This window comes from Gasterosteus aculeatus, chromosome 16 (genome assembly GCF_964276395.1).
Source record: "Gasterosteus aculeatus chromosome 16, fGasAcu3.hap1.1, whole genome shotgun sequence".
NCBI classification, from domain to species: Eukaryota; Metazoa; Chordata; class Actinopteri; order Perciformes; family Gasterosteidae; genus Gasterosteus; species Gasterosteus aculeatus.
In genome coordinates this window covers 14,528,388-14,543,388 of record NC_135704.1, presented here as the reverse complement: position 1 = coordinate 14,543,388, position 15,001 = coordinate 14,528,388, and the positions used below count along the sequence as shown (strand labels likewise).

Here is a 15,001-nt window from a genome sequence, read left to right as displayed (position 1 = left end):
CGGTGAGGCGTACTGAACAAATCCCGTTAATCCTGTGCCAAACGTTCTATTAAACATCGACTAACGCAGATTATAATAGATTTAATGCATTTCCAATGTGTTTACACGGTCCTCCCTCTTAACGTGCATAAACCAAAGCGCTCATGATGCCACACACCACGCATTACCAGACTTTGTGAATCCGGAGAGATCAGAGACGAGTCAGCGGCCGAGCGGGCCGTCGGTGTCCGTCCTCCTCTCAATTAAACTTTGCGGCACCTCGTTATCTCAGAATCACGGGTTTTCCGTGTGTGCGAAGCGCCGCAGGCTTTACGTTCCCATCATGGCAACTTACAGTGATCAGAGAGACGATATTTTACTCTAAGGACGTTAGAATTTGTTGTGAATTATGAAAACAGTGCTGGTGTACGTCACTGTGTTTGAGATGCACACTTCCCATTGTGTTGTTCCAGAGACAACTTCCTGGTCTTGGATATCTTCTTTGAAGCGCTCAACTATGAAACCATTGAGCAAAAGAAAGCCTACGACGTGGCAGGTTTATTAGGTAAGCTTTCCGCCACTTCTCTCCTCCCTCTCCTGAATATTTAGTGGCAGAATGACGGGTGGCTGCGCTTTTTCATCAACATTACTATCAAACCGAAATGAACTTGGCACCACGTCCAACGCTTCTTCTTTTCAGGTGACATTGGCGGACAGATGGGTTTATTCATTGGAGCCAGCATCCTGACGGTCTTAGAAATAGTGGATTATATCTATGAGGTATGTGCCAGCACACACACACACACACACACACACATCCGGCCAATCACAATGCGGGACCAGAAATAGCTGTGATGTAATTAGCAAAAATGTACGCCTGGATTACGTCACAGATTATCGTGACTTTTGAGAATGTATTAAGAGTTTTTTGGCAAATCCGAGGGAGGGACGGTAATGTAGACATCAAACTCTTGACTCTGTGCCTCGTGTGTCGTCTTCGTCTTGTCTCCGTCGCTCACGTCTGCCCTTCCGACCCTCTCGGCTGCTGCTGGGGGGAAAGCAGATGATCAAGCACCGGCTACAACGTCTGCTGAGGCCGAAGAAAGACGACAAGAAGAACAAGAACAAGCAGCCGACCAGCACCGTTGCAACAGTGGGTCTAGAGGAATTAAAAGCAAAGGTACAGCACAACAAATAGCTGTTGTAACTCGGCCCCGCGGTACTGTGACTGCATTGGGGGGGATCTGATTTTTTAACTTCCAAAATAATGAGGAATGTGTTCTTTCTAATTAGTCAGCCCCCCCCCCCCCCCCCCCCCCTGCAGCTTGCATTTGTTATTGCATATTTTACTTCCTCCTTCCTTATCTCACATTTAACCACAACAGGGTTTTCACTCTTAAACAATGCGTCTGGAGTGACCCAAAAAGACATTTGATTTAAGTCCGACAGAAGTCACTTAAAACACACAAATGAATCATGTAAAAACTGTCCAGAGGCCGTTGGGCATTCATTTAAACTCCGGACAGTCGGGCTTCCTTTTCCCTCCCTGCTTCCTTTCTTTTTGCAAAGCTAAGCTAATTATTTCCTCCAGCTGCGCACCCAGATGTGACATTGATATCAATAGATTGATCTCACCCTCAAGGTGAATAAGCCTTTGCCAGAATGTTACATTTTCCTTTAATTACCACTGTATTCAGTGCTGAATCTGCAGCGTGGTCCCGGTGCTTCAGCCGCATCTGTTTTTTTAAATGACCTTGTCCAGAGAGTAGCTTTGCTGTAAGTCACATCTCAGCTTTGTCACGCGTGACCTTACGCGTGACCTTTAGAGCATTACGTTGAAGCGGACTTGTTTTTTTTTTGTTTGTTTGTTTGTTTTTTCGCGCCTTCAGCAGGAGCCGAACGACACGTCACGGAGTCCCCCGGAGGGGGCGTACGCCAACACCATCCTCCCCAACCACCACCACCCTGTCCCGCACCCCCACCTCCCCCACCACCACCACCACCAACAACAGCAGCAGCAGCAACAACAACAACAACAACAACAACACCGCCACGCCGGGCGCCACGGGGTATTTGAGGACTTCGCTTGCTAGAGCCCACCGTCGTTTCCAGGCCTGGTGACACCAAAAGATTGAATAAAAACGCCGATGTTCAGACCAATAACGGACCCCTTGGCAATCTCCGTCGCTCCTTTTGCTGCCACCAGTGAAAAAGCTACAGCCAAAGTCAAACGCCAACCGGGTGCTGCTAACGGAGCACTTGTACGTACGTAGGCACAAATCAGACACCGCTTCTTTCTTTCTGTTTCTTTCCTCCGGATGGGACGCTCTCTCGACTTTGTGCGTCGGGACCAGTTGTCGACAAGAGGACTGCGTTTCACTTTGGTCGAGTTCCTACTCCAATGATTTATTTATTCAGCTCGCGTCTCTGATTTTCTTTTCTTTTCCCCGCCTGTATCTCTCCATTTGTCCCTCCTCCTCCGACTGTTCCATCACGGAAAACTGTACCATGAAAAGCCATTATGTAATTATTTAAAGACATGCTATTATATATATATGTTCTATATTGTATACCAGGAGGAGAATACTTAGAAAATCTCACTCGCGTTCCATCCATCTAAAGGATGAGGGGATATATTTAGGTTGAACTGTAGACCTTTGCTTTAGATCTAGCAGCATCTTTCCACATGATACACTTTGTCTGGTTTGTGGTAAAGGTGTTAGAAAGTAGCATTGTACCTGTACATAAAGTCCAACTTTAAAATGAGAAAGTTCTAAAGTTCTGTTTCAATGGTTGTTGTTTATATTGAGTCAATATGTAACTTATGTAATATAAATATGAGTTATTTATACATTCAGAGATGACTTTTATATGACAATATAGCGCTCATGATTGTAGCAAATACTTAAACGTACAATCTGCAGATATGTTAGACTGCCAAACATCAATACATTTGTAAAGATAACAAACGGACTGTATGGATCGTGACTTCTCCATCTTTTTCCTCCCGTGCATTCTTGCTTTCCCAAGAAGACACGCAAATCCTGGATGACAAGCGGATGTCTTCAGTAAGGAAATAGTCCTTCTTACGTTCTTCTTCTTCTTATTCAATTCATTTCTGCCCAGCATCCACTCTTCACTTTGGTTAGCATCATAACTTTGAGCTGACATAAGCAATAAGAAACTGAATTTTATTTTTTGCCGAGTCATCTGCTTCAGCTTGTGGGCCCTCTGTAAAAGTGTAGCAGCAATTTACTATGTAGACCCGGCATCAATACTCGTGTGTGTGTGTTTGTTTGTGCACTTCAACATTTTGCACACATGATTGAACATATTGGGCTGATGCGACTCGGCGGAAAAAAAATAAACGTTTGAAAATGGACGTAGTTAGCAAAAAAGCATGGAGCTTTATTGTGGTAGTAAGGTTTTTATCTATTAAATGTAGAGTTAGGACAGCGCAGGGTAAAAAGAAATGGCCCTGGAGGCCGAAATATTCTTACTGGGCAACTTAATCCTCAATGGATGGGACAATGAAATTTTTTTTAAAGCACAAGTTAGCAAAGGGGGATTGGAAAATAAAAAACTGGAGAGCTGATTCACACATTGATCATGTCGGTTGTTACCTGCTCATTTGCAGGAACTTTAACAACTTCTAACCCCGATTTCCCAAAACCTGGTCTTTTAAGAATGTCTGAGGCTTCTGGTGCTTCTTCGTGTGTAACTCTTTGCAGAGGGGAAGGTTCTGGATGACCGTCACCACTTCACTGTCAGATGAGAAGTGGGACAGACACCGACACAGGAAGTAATTCAGCAGTTCATTTTCGCTCACGGCTGTCGGTTGTCGAAAATGAAGTCAGCTGTCTATAAAATCCTCTACAGCTTCCCATACTTCTTTACTTTACTGTTATAATGTTAAGACGCATCTGCTTGATCGATCCCCATTAAGCACTGAAAGGACCTGGAAGCTGCATTTAGTTTAATCTGTTGCTCCGGGCACTTCTCCACAAAATGAGCGGTGGAAACATGGAGGCTTAACGGCAACTTTTGTTCAGTTCCTGCAGGGAAAGACGGCTTCAGACGATCTAAATCGCTACAGGCTGGTGCCGAGTTTCCAGGACTAGATGGACAAACTCGATTATCCAAACAATTTGGCATAACTTGACACCTTCCTTTGTGTCTACAGAAAGCGTTAACTGGGCCTCACAATGCGCTGACTTCTTATCTCACACCCCTATCAATGGGCTCCAGTTTAATATCACTTACAAGGACTGTATTGTTCTTTCTTATTCGTCGTCATCGAAGAAGCATTCAGGAAAGTGCATTCCAAAATGATGCAATGCCAGAGATGTGGTCTTTCTTAAATAACCCTCAACCACAATAGTGCAGTATGCAGTATCAGCACAGCCTTGATTTATTAGGAATGCTAGAGTGCAATACAGTTGTTCACATTCAGTTGACCTACAAAAAAGAGGAACAAAATCACAAGACAATGACATTTATCTTAGTGGAGATGTTGACCATGTTTCCCTCAAAGCATAAGAGCAACTTATTTGCCATCATGCAGCAGTTTGGGCCTTAAATAAAACCACATTTTTTTTGTTTGCTAATTGTAAACAAATTACGTTGGACTTCATTTCAGTAACTGCACAAATCAAACTAGCGTCACGCCTCCTAAATGTCCAAAGGCCTTTGACAGTCCACTCTGCACGTAACCCACAACATTCGTAAGGGGATCGTATGAAATACAACGCAAGGTTTCCGGTAATCTGCTGCAGCAGGATCGCCATTCATCACTTCTACTCACGATGAGTTTCCCCGGTCCTCCATCTGTCAAATTCCTTCCTCCTGTCAAGTAATCATGGGCCATACATGGCTGTTTAATATTCATAATCATGTGTCACTTTGACATTTTCAAAAGGTTCCCCATCACATTCTCTGATGGCGTCCTGTACGGGCCATGCATACCAATCTTCCCCTCTGTCATCAATAATTGTAGCTATCTGCAGACGAGTCACACGGGGGGGGCGGGTGTGTCGGGATGAATGCAAGGCCGCTCATCACCGCGAGGCTGCGTTTCAATGGTTGAAGCCATGAAACCAGCAGGTCTTCTATCCTCCGGGTGCCCGCTGCGCCTTGAAAAAACGCCACCAGACTAATTCCGATTGCAAAAGCGTCTGAAAACTGGGACGGGTCGATGACAGGCGGTGCATTTCATCGCCCCTCCACGTGATGGGCCCCCAAGGGCCCGAGCGCCCAGCGGACGGGACGACGTCCCTGCTTGGTCGCACGTATCTCGCATTCCTGGGATTCCTCAAGCCTCTACTCGGAGCGGCCTTCTTGCACATCTCTATTGGTCTCTCTGTTTGTAGCCCCGTGACGTTCGGTCACATGCACAGCTGTATGCGCAGGTTAAACAGGGATGTTTAATCCGTTCATCTGCCCTCCTTTTTGGGGAGGGGAGGGGGTGGGAGGTCAGAGAGGTCATCTGAGCTGAGAGTGCAGAGTGACACGAGCAGCTGTCAGGAATTCCTTCTTGGGAAACATTTCCTTAGAAGGAATTCCATCACGCATGTGACAGACGAGGAAATGTACCATCGCTGCAGCAACAAGGAAGGCTTACATGTTTGTACAGATGTGTGATCCTGAGATTGTTTCACACACAACACATTTTACAAATGGTAAATACAATAACCATTCAAGTTTAGATTGGTAAAACCAGTGCCTCATAAATCCAGATCGCAATTCAACACACGAGGTAAATCTCAGTTGGTTTTGACGCTCAAAGAGCCTCCGGGTACTTTTTTGTGATTCCGCTTCTTAAAATATCCCCCAGGTGAAGCCAGAATGAGGTGAAAACTGACAACTTCTTCTTTCCAGCAGACTCAAACGGCCGTGTCCCTGCGTGGGAGGAGAAAGTTCTGAGATCAAACGTAAAACGCAGTACAAAATAATGACTTACAATTAACTTCCATCTGCTCTGTAGTTATGTGGTTTAACAGCATGCCTCAGGGTGGTTGGTGCATACGGACCCTTGAAATAACTAAAGCTATTATTAAGGCTGCAGCATTTTCCCTGTTTTTACCCAACCCAGACATCAGGAATACCTCCAGTCCGACACGGGGAGGAACGTTACCTGCGGTCCTGCGGAGGACGCGGCGCCGACGGGAACGAGTGAAACTCATCGCCGTTTGGGTTCGAAATATCATCTTTAAATGCCGTTCAGTGAGGCAGCAAGCGGTCCAGCACCTGTGCTGCAGATGGGAAACACGCTCTTTTGCTGACACCTAAAGGACAGTATGAACACTATAAAAAAGGTAATAAAGACAACAAAACGTGGAAATGTTTGTATTCAAATACTGTTTATTTAAAAATTATAATAATTCACAGTTCATTGGACGTTACAGCACACAAATGTGATGACTATTAATTCAAACGTATTGCTTTGGTTATAGTAGTACCCATACAAACAAAATGATCCAAATTTAAAAATGAGCCGAATGATTTGCCTGCCTTATTTTGTAAATGATTTACTTGACTGAAAGTGAGAGTAACAATAGGGTCAAAATCACATGATTTCCAAAGCACAAAATACAAAAAGTAGGATACAGTATATGTTTTTGTCACTAAAAATAAAGTATGAATTGCCGTGTACATAAAGCTACAACAGGCTTAAAAATAGAATCTATTGAATATTTATACATGTGCAGAGAATGTCATGAAAGCCTCTGTTAGTGCGCAATTCATCGAGAAATGGCAGATAAATAAGTTATGAACAAAATACTTAAGAGAGAAAAGGTGGCTTCTCTGACGGGCCGATTAATCCGCCACGCTCACGTCTACGCAAGGCCGAGACCACGCGGGTCAACGCGGTGACGTCATATCGCCCCCCCCGAGGCCACCGCCTTCACAGTGGTTCAGTCGGTTTTCAACCCGCGGACGACATCAGCGTCGTAGTCGTCTGCTCTCTTGGAAAAAAAAAAAAGAGATGCGTCGTCTAATAACCTCGGTGGTCAAGGACCCCCCCCCCCCCTCCCCCCTCCCCCTTCCCACTGTGGACGTAGTGTTTCCAATCAGTAACTGACTCCGGTTAGTTAACAAAATGCCACGCCTTCGTTTGATGTCTTTCAAAGTCAATTTAATGATGAAAAGTGTCTAGTGTCAGTAGAATACAATAAAGGTCTCGTCAAGAAGAAACTACAGTGTATTCGCTTTACTTTAAGGACGGTCAGTCAATGAACAGCAGTGCGGCGAACTAACCGCACCACAGCAAAGGTTATTTGAAGTGAAAAGTCCTGCGCTCAATCCGTCATCCAGCCAGTTGTTTTATCTGTAATATTGCACATTATAAAAAAACATTATTGTGTCCAGTAAAGCTACCAGCACCACTCGGTAACGTAGAAAAGGCCTCCCGTTGGACTGCACTGCGAGCGGGCAACTGCTCCCGAAACTAAGCTCATCAGTCACTAACTTACAGAACCTACAGCAAGGCGCTCCAAGGTACTTTGGAGTGTTTTCACACCGACAGAAGGTGATTAAACTCCCTGCTATACTTGATGGTTCATACATTCTTAATTTCAAATTGTTTCTAAAACTAAATACATCTTATTTCACGAGGACTCACCTGGGCAATCACTTCAGACATTTATTCCCCCCCCATTATTATTCAGAGTCCTCCTTTGCTTCCTGCCTGGAAATATTTCTGGAACATCAAGAGAGTTGGTAGAGAAAACCTGAAGTCACGTACAGACTCCTGTAACGCTCTGGTCTTCATCTACGACCTCTGCAGACCAGCGACCGACAGCTATGTAACCTCACCCGCAGTGAAAAGCTCCACACCTCTTCAGAAAAATGATTCAAGTTCTGATGAAAAACTTCAGCTGAAGGGGGTGAGCTGCCGAACTGTGTCACATAAAGATCGGATGTAAAAGGTCAGGTATGAAAGGTCAGTATCAAGGCACAAAGATGCGCTTTTGTTACTTGCAAATATATCAAATCTGAATCTGTGTGGCAGACACAGTAAACCTAACTGGGTAACCGGGACTAAGCCGTCAGAATCGACCTAAAGTAGTAACCAAGAGTAGCGTAAACATTACGTTCACGCAACTCATCCGTACAAACAAGTATTGTAAACATTAAGGGAACACTTTCATTGGGAAAGTTACTGCATTATTTTTCCAAGCCGGCTGAGAAAACACTCAACAATTCAAACGAGCCTCGATTCCCACCGACAGGTGCACAGGTGTCACGAGTGAGACTTCAACCCCCAGACATGGGTGCTCCCAAATCCTAGTACCCCCCCCCCCCCCCCCAAAGAAACAAAAAAAAAACAACAGCTTTTAAACTTCTTTTTTTCGATCGCGGCCGTTTTGTCAGGTGCTGTTCCCCTGCTCCTGCTCAAACAGCAGCATGGCGAGCTGCGAGCGAGAACCCAGACCCTCCATGTTGCTCTGGACACACCGGTGGTAGATGTCTTCACTCAGCCGCGGGTTGCAGGCCCGGTAGCTGTACTGCTGGTGCAGCGCCGGCTCCACCGCCCTGAACACGTGCAGGCCCGAGTACTTCAAGAACATGTCGAAGATGTCCAGGGTCTCCAGGAGGTCCTCGTTCTCCTGGACGTCGGCCGCCATCCGCGAGCGCGCGGCCATGTAGTCCGTGTTGTAGAAGCACGCCTCTTCGAACGAGCCGCGGTCAAAGTGGCCCGCCTCCTTGACCAGATCGACCGCGGCCGGGTGCTGCTGGTTGTGGTAGGCCACGTCGGGGTTGAAGTCCTGGAAGTGGACGGGAAAGAACACCTGCCAGTTGTTTATGGAATTCATGCGGCAGCGGTTGAGGAACTCCGAGTTGACGTTTGTGTTGACGTGGGCCAAGAAGAACAGCGAGTCCACCGGGTGCTTCTTGGAGATGATGTCCATGAACTTGATCTGGGACGGCGTTTCCGTCTTGACACTTATCCACGGGACTTTCACCGTCGGGTACTTGTGTTCATACGTGCTTATCTGGGCCTTCACTCCGGCAAATATGTCGTTCTGGCTCACCTGCTGCGCCTCCACTGGGTCGTAGATGAACAAGAAGGTTAAGATGGCATTTTCGCCGGTCTCAAAGGCGTTCGAGGCGAAGACCTCGAGGAAACGGTCGACGTGGCCGCGGTCCTGCAGAGTGAGCGGTATGATGACGTGGATCCTCGTCGCTTCGGTGACGTAGGGCATCGGGATGATCTCGATCCGACTCAGCGGTCGCAGCAGATGAACCCGCTTGGCGACGGAGCGGCTGAGACCGTTTTGGTTCACGACCTCCAGCTGTAGATCCAACGTGTACTCCATGCCCCGGACGGGGTCGAAGCGCCTGTAGCCGTTGATCAGCTGCTGCTTCTTCAGGTGAAGGACGGGCCTGTACTTCTTGTTCAGCTCCGTCACGGCGACCTCGATGACGTCGGCCACGTCCACGCGGTCGACGCCCCGCAGGTCACACTTTGGGGAGCCGTCGACGCACGAATAGATCTCCTCCTCTGTGAAGTATTCCCACTTCAGGACCTCAAACCGAGATTTCGGTTCGAAGGGCGGATTGATCCCAACGGGCCATTGGGCGCTTCGGTTGCCCTCGAAAGCCACCGCGCTCACGTTTTTTATCTCCGCCTACGGAAGACACAAGAGCCGCTCAGATGTGGACATTCGACGTAAGCAATGTGATCCGAACCACCTGTGATTGGTGACACTCGGGAGCAGCTTACCTGCAGCTTAGCAATCTCATCGTACGTCTTCTGGAGTTCAACCTCAGTGAAGTACCGGTGCAGCCTGTACATCTGTTCGGGGTCAGACACTGGATGGACAGTCAGAGCCTTCTTGAACGGCTCGCTTTGTTCTCTACTCGGGTCGGAGTTTTTTCCCAACTCATAATGGTGGTACTGAAGTCCCTGAGAGGAAACAGAGACGTCTTTTCATGAGGAAATTCTTAAATCATGAATCACAGAAACATGCTTATGTTGTTTTTAGTTTAGTGGGTTTTTTTTTATCTTAGGTATGCAAACAGACTGGTTTACACCATCATTCCATAGTGAAGGGAGAACACAAATAATTCAATACTGTTGTACAACTTTCTATAATTCAGAGATAATTTCAGGACATTTTGGTAACATGAGGTTTACCAGATAAATTATCTTATCTTGTTTTTTCCCTCTTTTTAATTATCAATAAAGTATATAGTCTCTGCAGGGTGAAGAGCAACAGTTGACCAGTTAGGGTTTAAACCAAATAGCAAAAAACTGCCACTGGCACCAGAATCCCACTCAAAGACACAGTAACTTAAGCCGAAAACAGAGTAGTTACCTAAGGAGCTTGAGTGATTAAAAAAAAAAAAAAAAGTGAATCCAATCTGATCAAGCTATTAAAAGAACAAAGAACGGCGACGCAGCTTAACCGAGCGGTGAGGCCACTCGGTTGTAAATGTTTGCAAACAGCCCGTGGTGGTACACTTAGTGGAGCATTAAACACGCCTAATCATCATCAACGTTGACGGACGTCTCGCTGTGCGTCTCCGTCCACACTAGGCCCCTTTAACCCCTCCCCCCCCTCACTTAGGGGTCTCTGCTGGAGCTCTTCTGGCCCCCCCCGAGGCACTTGAGCTGGACTCACTAGAAACCGTGTGACAAGATGGTTTCCAGCACAGAGTCGTGGCCGCGGGGGAGCAAATGGACGGTGAACACGGCGTCGTAAAGGGCACATTTACATCGACAACCTTCGAACGTGTTGACAAATACCGCGCACACTTGAGCATGGACGAAGCGGCGCAAAGCTGAAAGGGCATTGGGACGGATCCGCCGTCCACAGAGCTCGTTTGACCCTAAATGCTAATGACATTACTGGAGCGGAGCATGTTGACCCACAGGGGATTTTCACACCATCGAACCTAAGCGACAGTGAACGGAGAGCGGCGCTCCGCTCGTCTGTTTACCTATTCCACGTTGCTGTGGGGCCGTGGGGGAGGGGGGGGGGGGGGGCAAAGGCCAAAGGCTAAAGGCTATTAGCGGTCCATTCTCTAATATAAATACCACCTCCGTGCTGGAGTGGTAATTAGACTTTTACATAGCGGTCGGTCACTTTTAAGCTCTCTGCTGGGACAGTCCCCCCCCCCACGTGGAGAAGGAGAACCTGAAAAAAATTTTTTTTAAAAGACTAAAGCAAAATGTATGAATCATATTATAAAGAACTTATAAAGAGCGTCGAGTGAGCTCAGCGCGATCACCTGATGATGAGAAGAGACTCCACCCACCTGATATTCACTGACGCAGTTGGTGCTGGTGTAGTCGATGATGCACCTTCCCAGCCACTCGTCGGGCCGGGCGCTCAGGATGTCGTTCCGGCAGTTCTCCAGGTGCGGTTGGAGCCGGAGGAGCAGCGTGCGGGACAGGACGTAGCCGAAGCCCCCGTAGCAGTACTTCCCTCGCATCCCTCCGCCTATGAACTCCTCGGGCCGGCCCATGTAAATCTCCCGATCCATGCTCAGGTGATCCACGAGGGCCTTGATCCGGTCGGCCTCCGTGTAGGCGTCATCTTGGGCGAAGTAGAACCAGTCGTACTCGTGGACGTGGCGGTCCAAAACGTATTTGACGTTCTGGAACATGTTCCAGATGGGCCGCTCGTCTCCGTGGGAGACGACAAACATGCCGTGGGGGACTTTGCGGTTGCGCGTGCCAGTGAAGAAGACCACCGTGTCCAGGTGATGGCCGATGGTGCGATTGACCGCTACGCCCAGGGTGTTGATGGTGTTTTTGGACGTCAGGATCCCGACGAAGAGACGCTCCCGCATCCCCAACTCTGTGCTTATGTATTTAGCCCTGAAAGACACACCAAACAGCTTCTGAATAAACGCTGAATATGGATTTACATTTTTTTTTTTTTTTAAACAGAAGCAACCCTTCACATAGGCAGAAAACCAAAATAAGTTTTCATGATCATAACTTGTTACGTTTGTTCATTGCACTTCAAATTCATGGGAATAATACCAGTTTTAAAAGGGATTTTGGATCCAAACCAAATCTGTCGTTTTCCCCTCTGAGTTTCAAGGTAACCGCAAGTGTTTCGAAATATCCAGACAACGACCGGTTCTCTGGAAAAGCCAACAAGCAGGCACTTGAGTTTTGATTCATAACTGAACAAACATATCGGCATTAACCAATAATGAAAATAACCATTGCACATAGTCTCATCCGACTTTTAAATATCCATCCCCCACGTTGGCGCTGGCTGACTGACTGGCCCTCAGCCCGACTTCTCCGCAGGGAAAAGCCCCTTTCTCAGAACTGCGATGCGATGCAACCACTCTTGGCCGGGAGGGCGAACACTCAAACAAGGTCCCCATCCAGAAAACCTGGGCAACTTTTGTTTACAAAAGTAAATGTGAAAATGCAGAAGTCCCTCAGCACGGAGCCAGGGCCCCAAAATGTAGATACTCTCAGCTCTGTGCAGCTAGATGGGAGGGGGCAGACATTCTGTGCCAATTTGCTGCAGATATACTTATTTACGATGTTTTGTATCACTGTGACATCTCCTGTTGCGACTGATCCGTCCCGTACTGGTGCCTGAGCTGGACCACTGGGTCGTCCTTCATCTCCTGAGGGTGAACTATGACCTGCAAGGGCTGCAAACGTTATCCTCTGATGACGCGTCCTGTAAGCCATGTCCATTAGTCCAACCAGTTGAAGCAAATGCCCATCCAGCGCTTACCTGAACACCTTCTTTGGGGGACTCTGCTGGACTTGTTTGTACGGGACTATTCTGGGCTCGAAATCCTCCTCGGACTCCGCGTCGTTGAGGGTGGAAATGGAGTTGGGCTTTCGGGCTCCTCGCAGCTGCCCATCGTGACCCACAGTCACGTCATCGCCCTCCCCGCCGTCCAGGTAACACGCGTCTTCCGTCCAGTTGACGCTCAGCAGGCTCAGCGTGAAGCCCAGCGAGATGCCGATCACCACCGGGCCGACCGAGCGCAGGACGGAATTGAACGCGGAGAAGCGCATCTTGTGCTTTTCGGGTCCGAACGCGCGACGGCGCCCGCGTCGCTTCGAAACGGGTCCAAACGGGCCTCTGGTACCGGGAAGCAGGCCAACTACATCCAGCCCGAGTGCGGAGCGAGCGTGCGGCTTTTCAACTTGAGGGAAACGTGTAACTTCCTCCCTTGAAGCTCGCGCAGGGGTTCTTTACGTGTCAGTGTAGCTGCTACCTGGCTCCTCCCCCTCCGGGCAGACGTTAGCAGCGGGGGGGCGGGGCTTGTTCCAGGCTGCGTGGATGAGTTCAGGCTGCGCAGGAGGGAGGCGGAGAAACGCGAACTGGAACGCGACCTACGTCTGTTAACGCGTCCATTCATAGCAGTCATGTTAACGGAACTGTACAAATTAATGTATTCATCACGTTTCTTAACTTTCTAATTTAGAAGCTAATTACCTTTGTGAATTTTTACATTTTGCATAAACAACACATATGATCAAATCATGGCAATTGTCACTGACATCTGCGTAATTTATGATATGTAACATTTTAAAACGTAGGACTTTTACTTGCACAGTAATGCAGCACCTATTTTTTAAGTGTGGTTTGGATGAAGCTTTTGAGGAGTTCAGCCATCATGGGACTGACATGCTCCTTCATGCCTGTCTGAATTAATACCTTCATCGGCAGATTCATAGCAGCAAAGGGCCGAATGCACAACAACACCTCCCACTGCCATCAGCTGTCTCTCAGTGTGCTCTTAATAACAAACCCGCTGCTTTTAGCTCATTCATTTCATTTGAAGTTCTGTCTGGTAGGAAAAACAGCAATGATGATAATAAAATAGGGTTGTATATATACGATACATTTTATAACTTAATGGAAAATAACTGCATATTTTGTTTGTTTGGTTATAAAGGAAAGATTCAATGAATCTTAACAATATATATTTTGAATACTTTGTGAGAGTGTATTCTGGTTTAGCCTCTATGGATTGCAATGCTATGCTTTGAGCTTGGCAGCAGAAGATGGTCGATTTGTGTATGTTTTGCGTGATTGATTAAAGAAACTATGAACTTCTAAGACATCGTCTTAGAACATATTTTACAACGCAATGAAGTGAGTTGATGTTTTTGTCTCATGTGTCTGCCTTCACCCAGTTGACACCACATTACTTTATTGAATGATTTTTCCAGGGCTTGAAATTAGTACAACAGTGCACTGACCCACCTCAAGTTTCTCCAAACAATAATGACCAAAAATCCACCAGATAAGTAATCAGTGTGAACCAGATGTCTCGGTCTCTCTCTGCAGCCGGTCCTTGTGTATTTTAGTGATTAGCTCAGCTTAGAGCTCACCCACCTGGCCCTCTCTCTTCTCTATCTGGCCTCTGTTCTCCTCACCCAGATGTCAGGGCGATCATGCTTTCTTGGCAGCCGATCCTTCAACTGCATCTTTGTGAGTCCTTATCTGAAGTTTGCTGCCACTGATCTCACTGAGACCTCTGTCCTCCATGTATGTAACATGTCATTAAAGTATGAAAGGTGTGCTCCCTTGGAATATTGTCATTGTGCTTTAGTTTATATCCTCTATCGGCTTTTGCACTTAGTCAGGCACAAATAGTATTTTAGCTCTCTTGTGCCTCCTGGTGGCAGTTAAGATACTTGCCTTATTGATCTGAATTTCTATCACGGTTATTCAAGGAGAATAGAACAAAACATTACTATTAGAAGTCAACATTTGGAATTCATTGAAATCAACGAGTGAATAAATATCATTTTGTACCTAATTTTCTATAGTTATATTGTCTTTACTATCGGTCAATAACCTTTTTTTCATAATGGTCGACCAAGGAAGAAGGTTAATGTTTTATCTTTTAGAAACCAGAAAAGACATTTTGTCACTTTCCCATATTGGATTTCCAAATTATTTAAGGTGTGGACTATTTCACGCAGACTGCAAAAACTGTTAAACAGAAACTGACAAATGTTTCCAACTCCAACCTCACAGAAAGTCTTTGACGGTCAAAGTCATAGCCCCGACTT

The 15,001-nt window shown here is 46.7% G+C and overlaps 2 protein-coding genes across 4 annotated transcripts in view; one reads left to right on the top strand and one right to left on the bottom strand.

Annotated features, from left to right (window-relative positions):
* asic4a (acid-sensing (proton-gated) ion channel family member 4a) overlaps positions 1-3,365 on the top strand; it is a 56,901-nt gene extending 53,536 nt beyond the window's left edge. Inside the window, exons 7-10 of one of the 3 annotated variants that reach the window (XM_040201230.2) lie at positions 453-544; positions 680-759; positions 1,043-1,159; positions 1,869-3,365. In XM_040201230.2, the coding sequence (XP_040057164.1) occupies positions 453-544; positions 680-759; positions 1,043-1,159; positions 1,869-2,072 (493 nt within the window). In that variant the 3' untranslated portion in view covers positions 2,073-3,365. Of the gene's footprint in view, positions 1-452; positions 545-679; positions 760-1,039; positions 1,160-1,868 lie in introns of all 3 variants that reach the window. The other 2 variants (XM_040201232.2, XM_040201229.2) reach the window with 2 other exon arrangements.
* A 2,954-nt stretch (positions 3,366-6,319) lies between these two features.
* Positions 6,320-14,507, bottom strand: chpfa (chondroitin polymerizing factor a). Its single transcript, XM_040201228.2, has 4 exons — positions 12,699-14,507; positions 11,245-11,809; positions 9,707-9,889; positions 6,320-9,611 (listed from the first exon to the last, which is right to left on the bottom strand). The coding sequence occupies exons 1-4, from the start codon at positions 12,986-12,988 to the stop codon at positions 8,349-8,351; spliced, it is 2,301 nt and encodes a 766-aa protein (XP_040057162.2). The 5' UTR covers positions 12,989-14,507; the 3' UTR covers positions 6,320-8,348.
* Positions 14,508-15,001: the final 494 nt, after the last annotated feature.

Bases quoted from the DNA above. Each gene is read 5' to 3' on its own strand.
- chpfa (XM_040201228.2), bottom strand. From the start codon at position 12,988: ATGCGCTTCTCCGCGTTCAATTCCGTCCTGCGCTCGGTCGGCCCGGTG. The intron at 11,810-12,698 runs GTAAGCGCTGGA...TGTGTCTTTCAG, and splicing joins CCCCCAAAGAAGGTGTTCAG to GGCTAAATACATAAGCACAG. The intron at 9,890-11,244 runs GTGGGTGGAGTC...GTTTCCTCTCAG, and splicing joins ACTGCGTCAGTGAATATCAG to GGACTTCAGTACCACCATTA.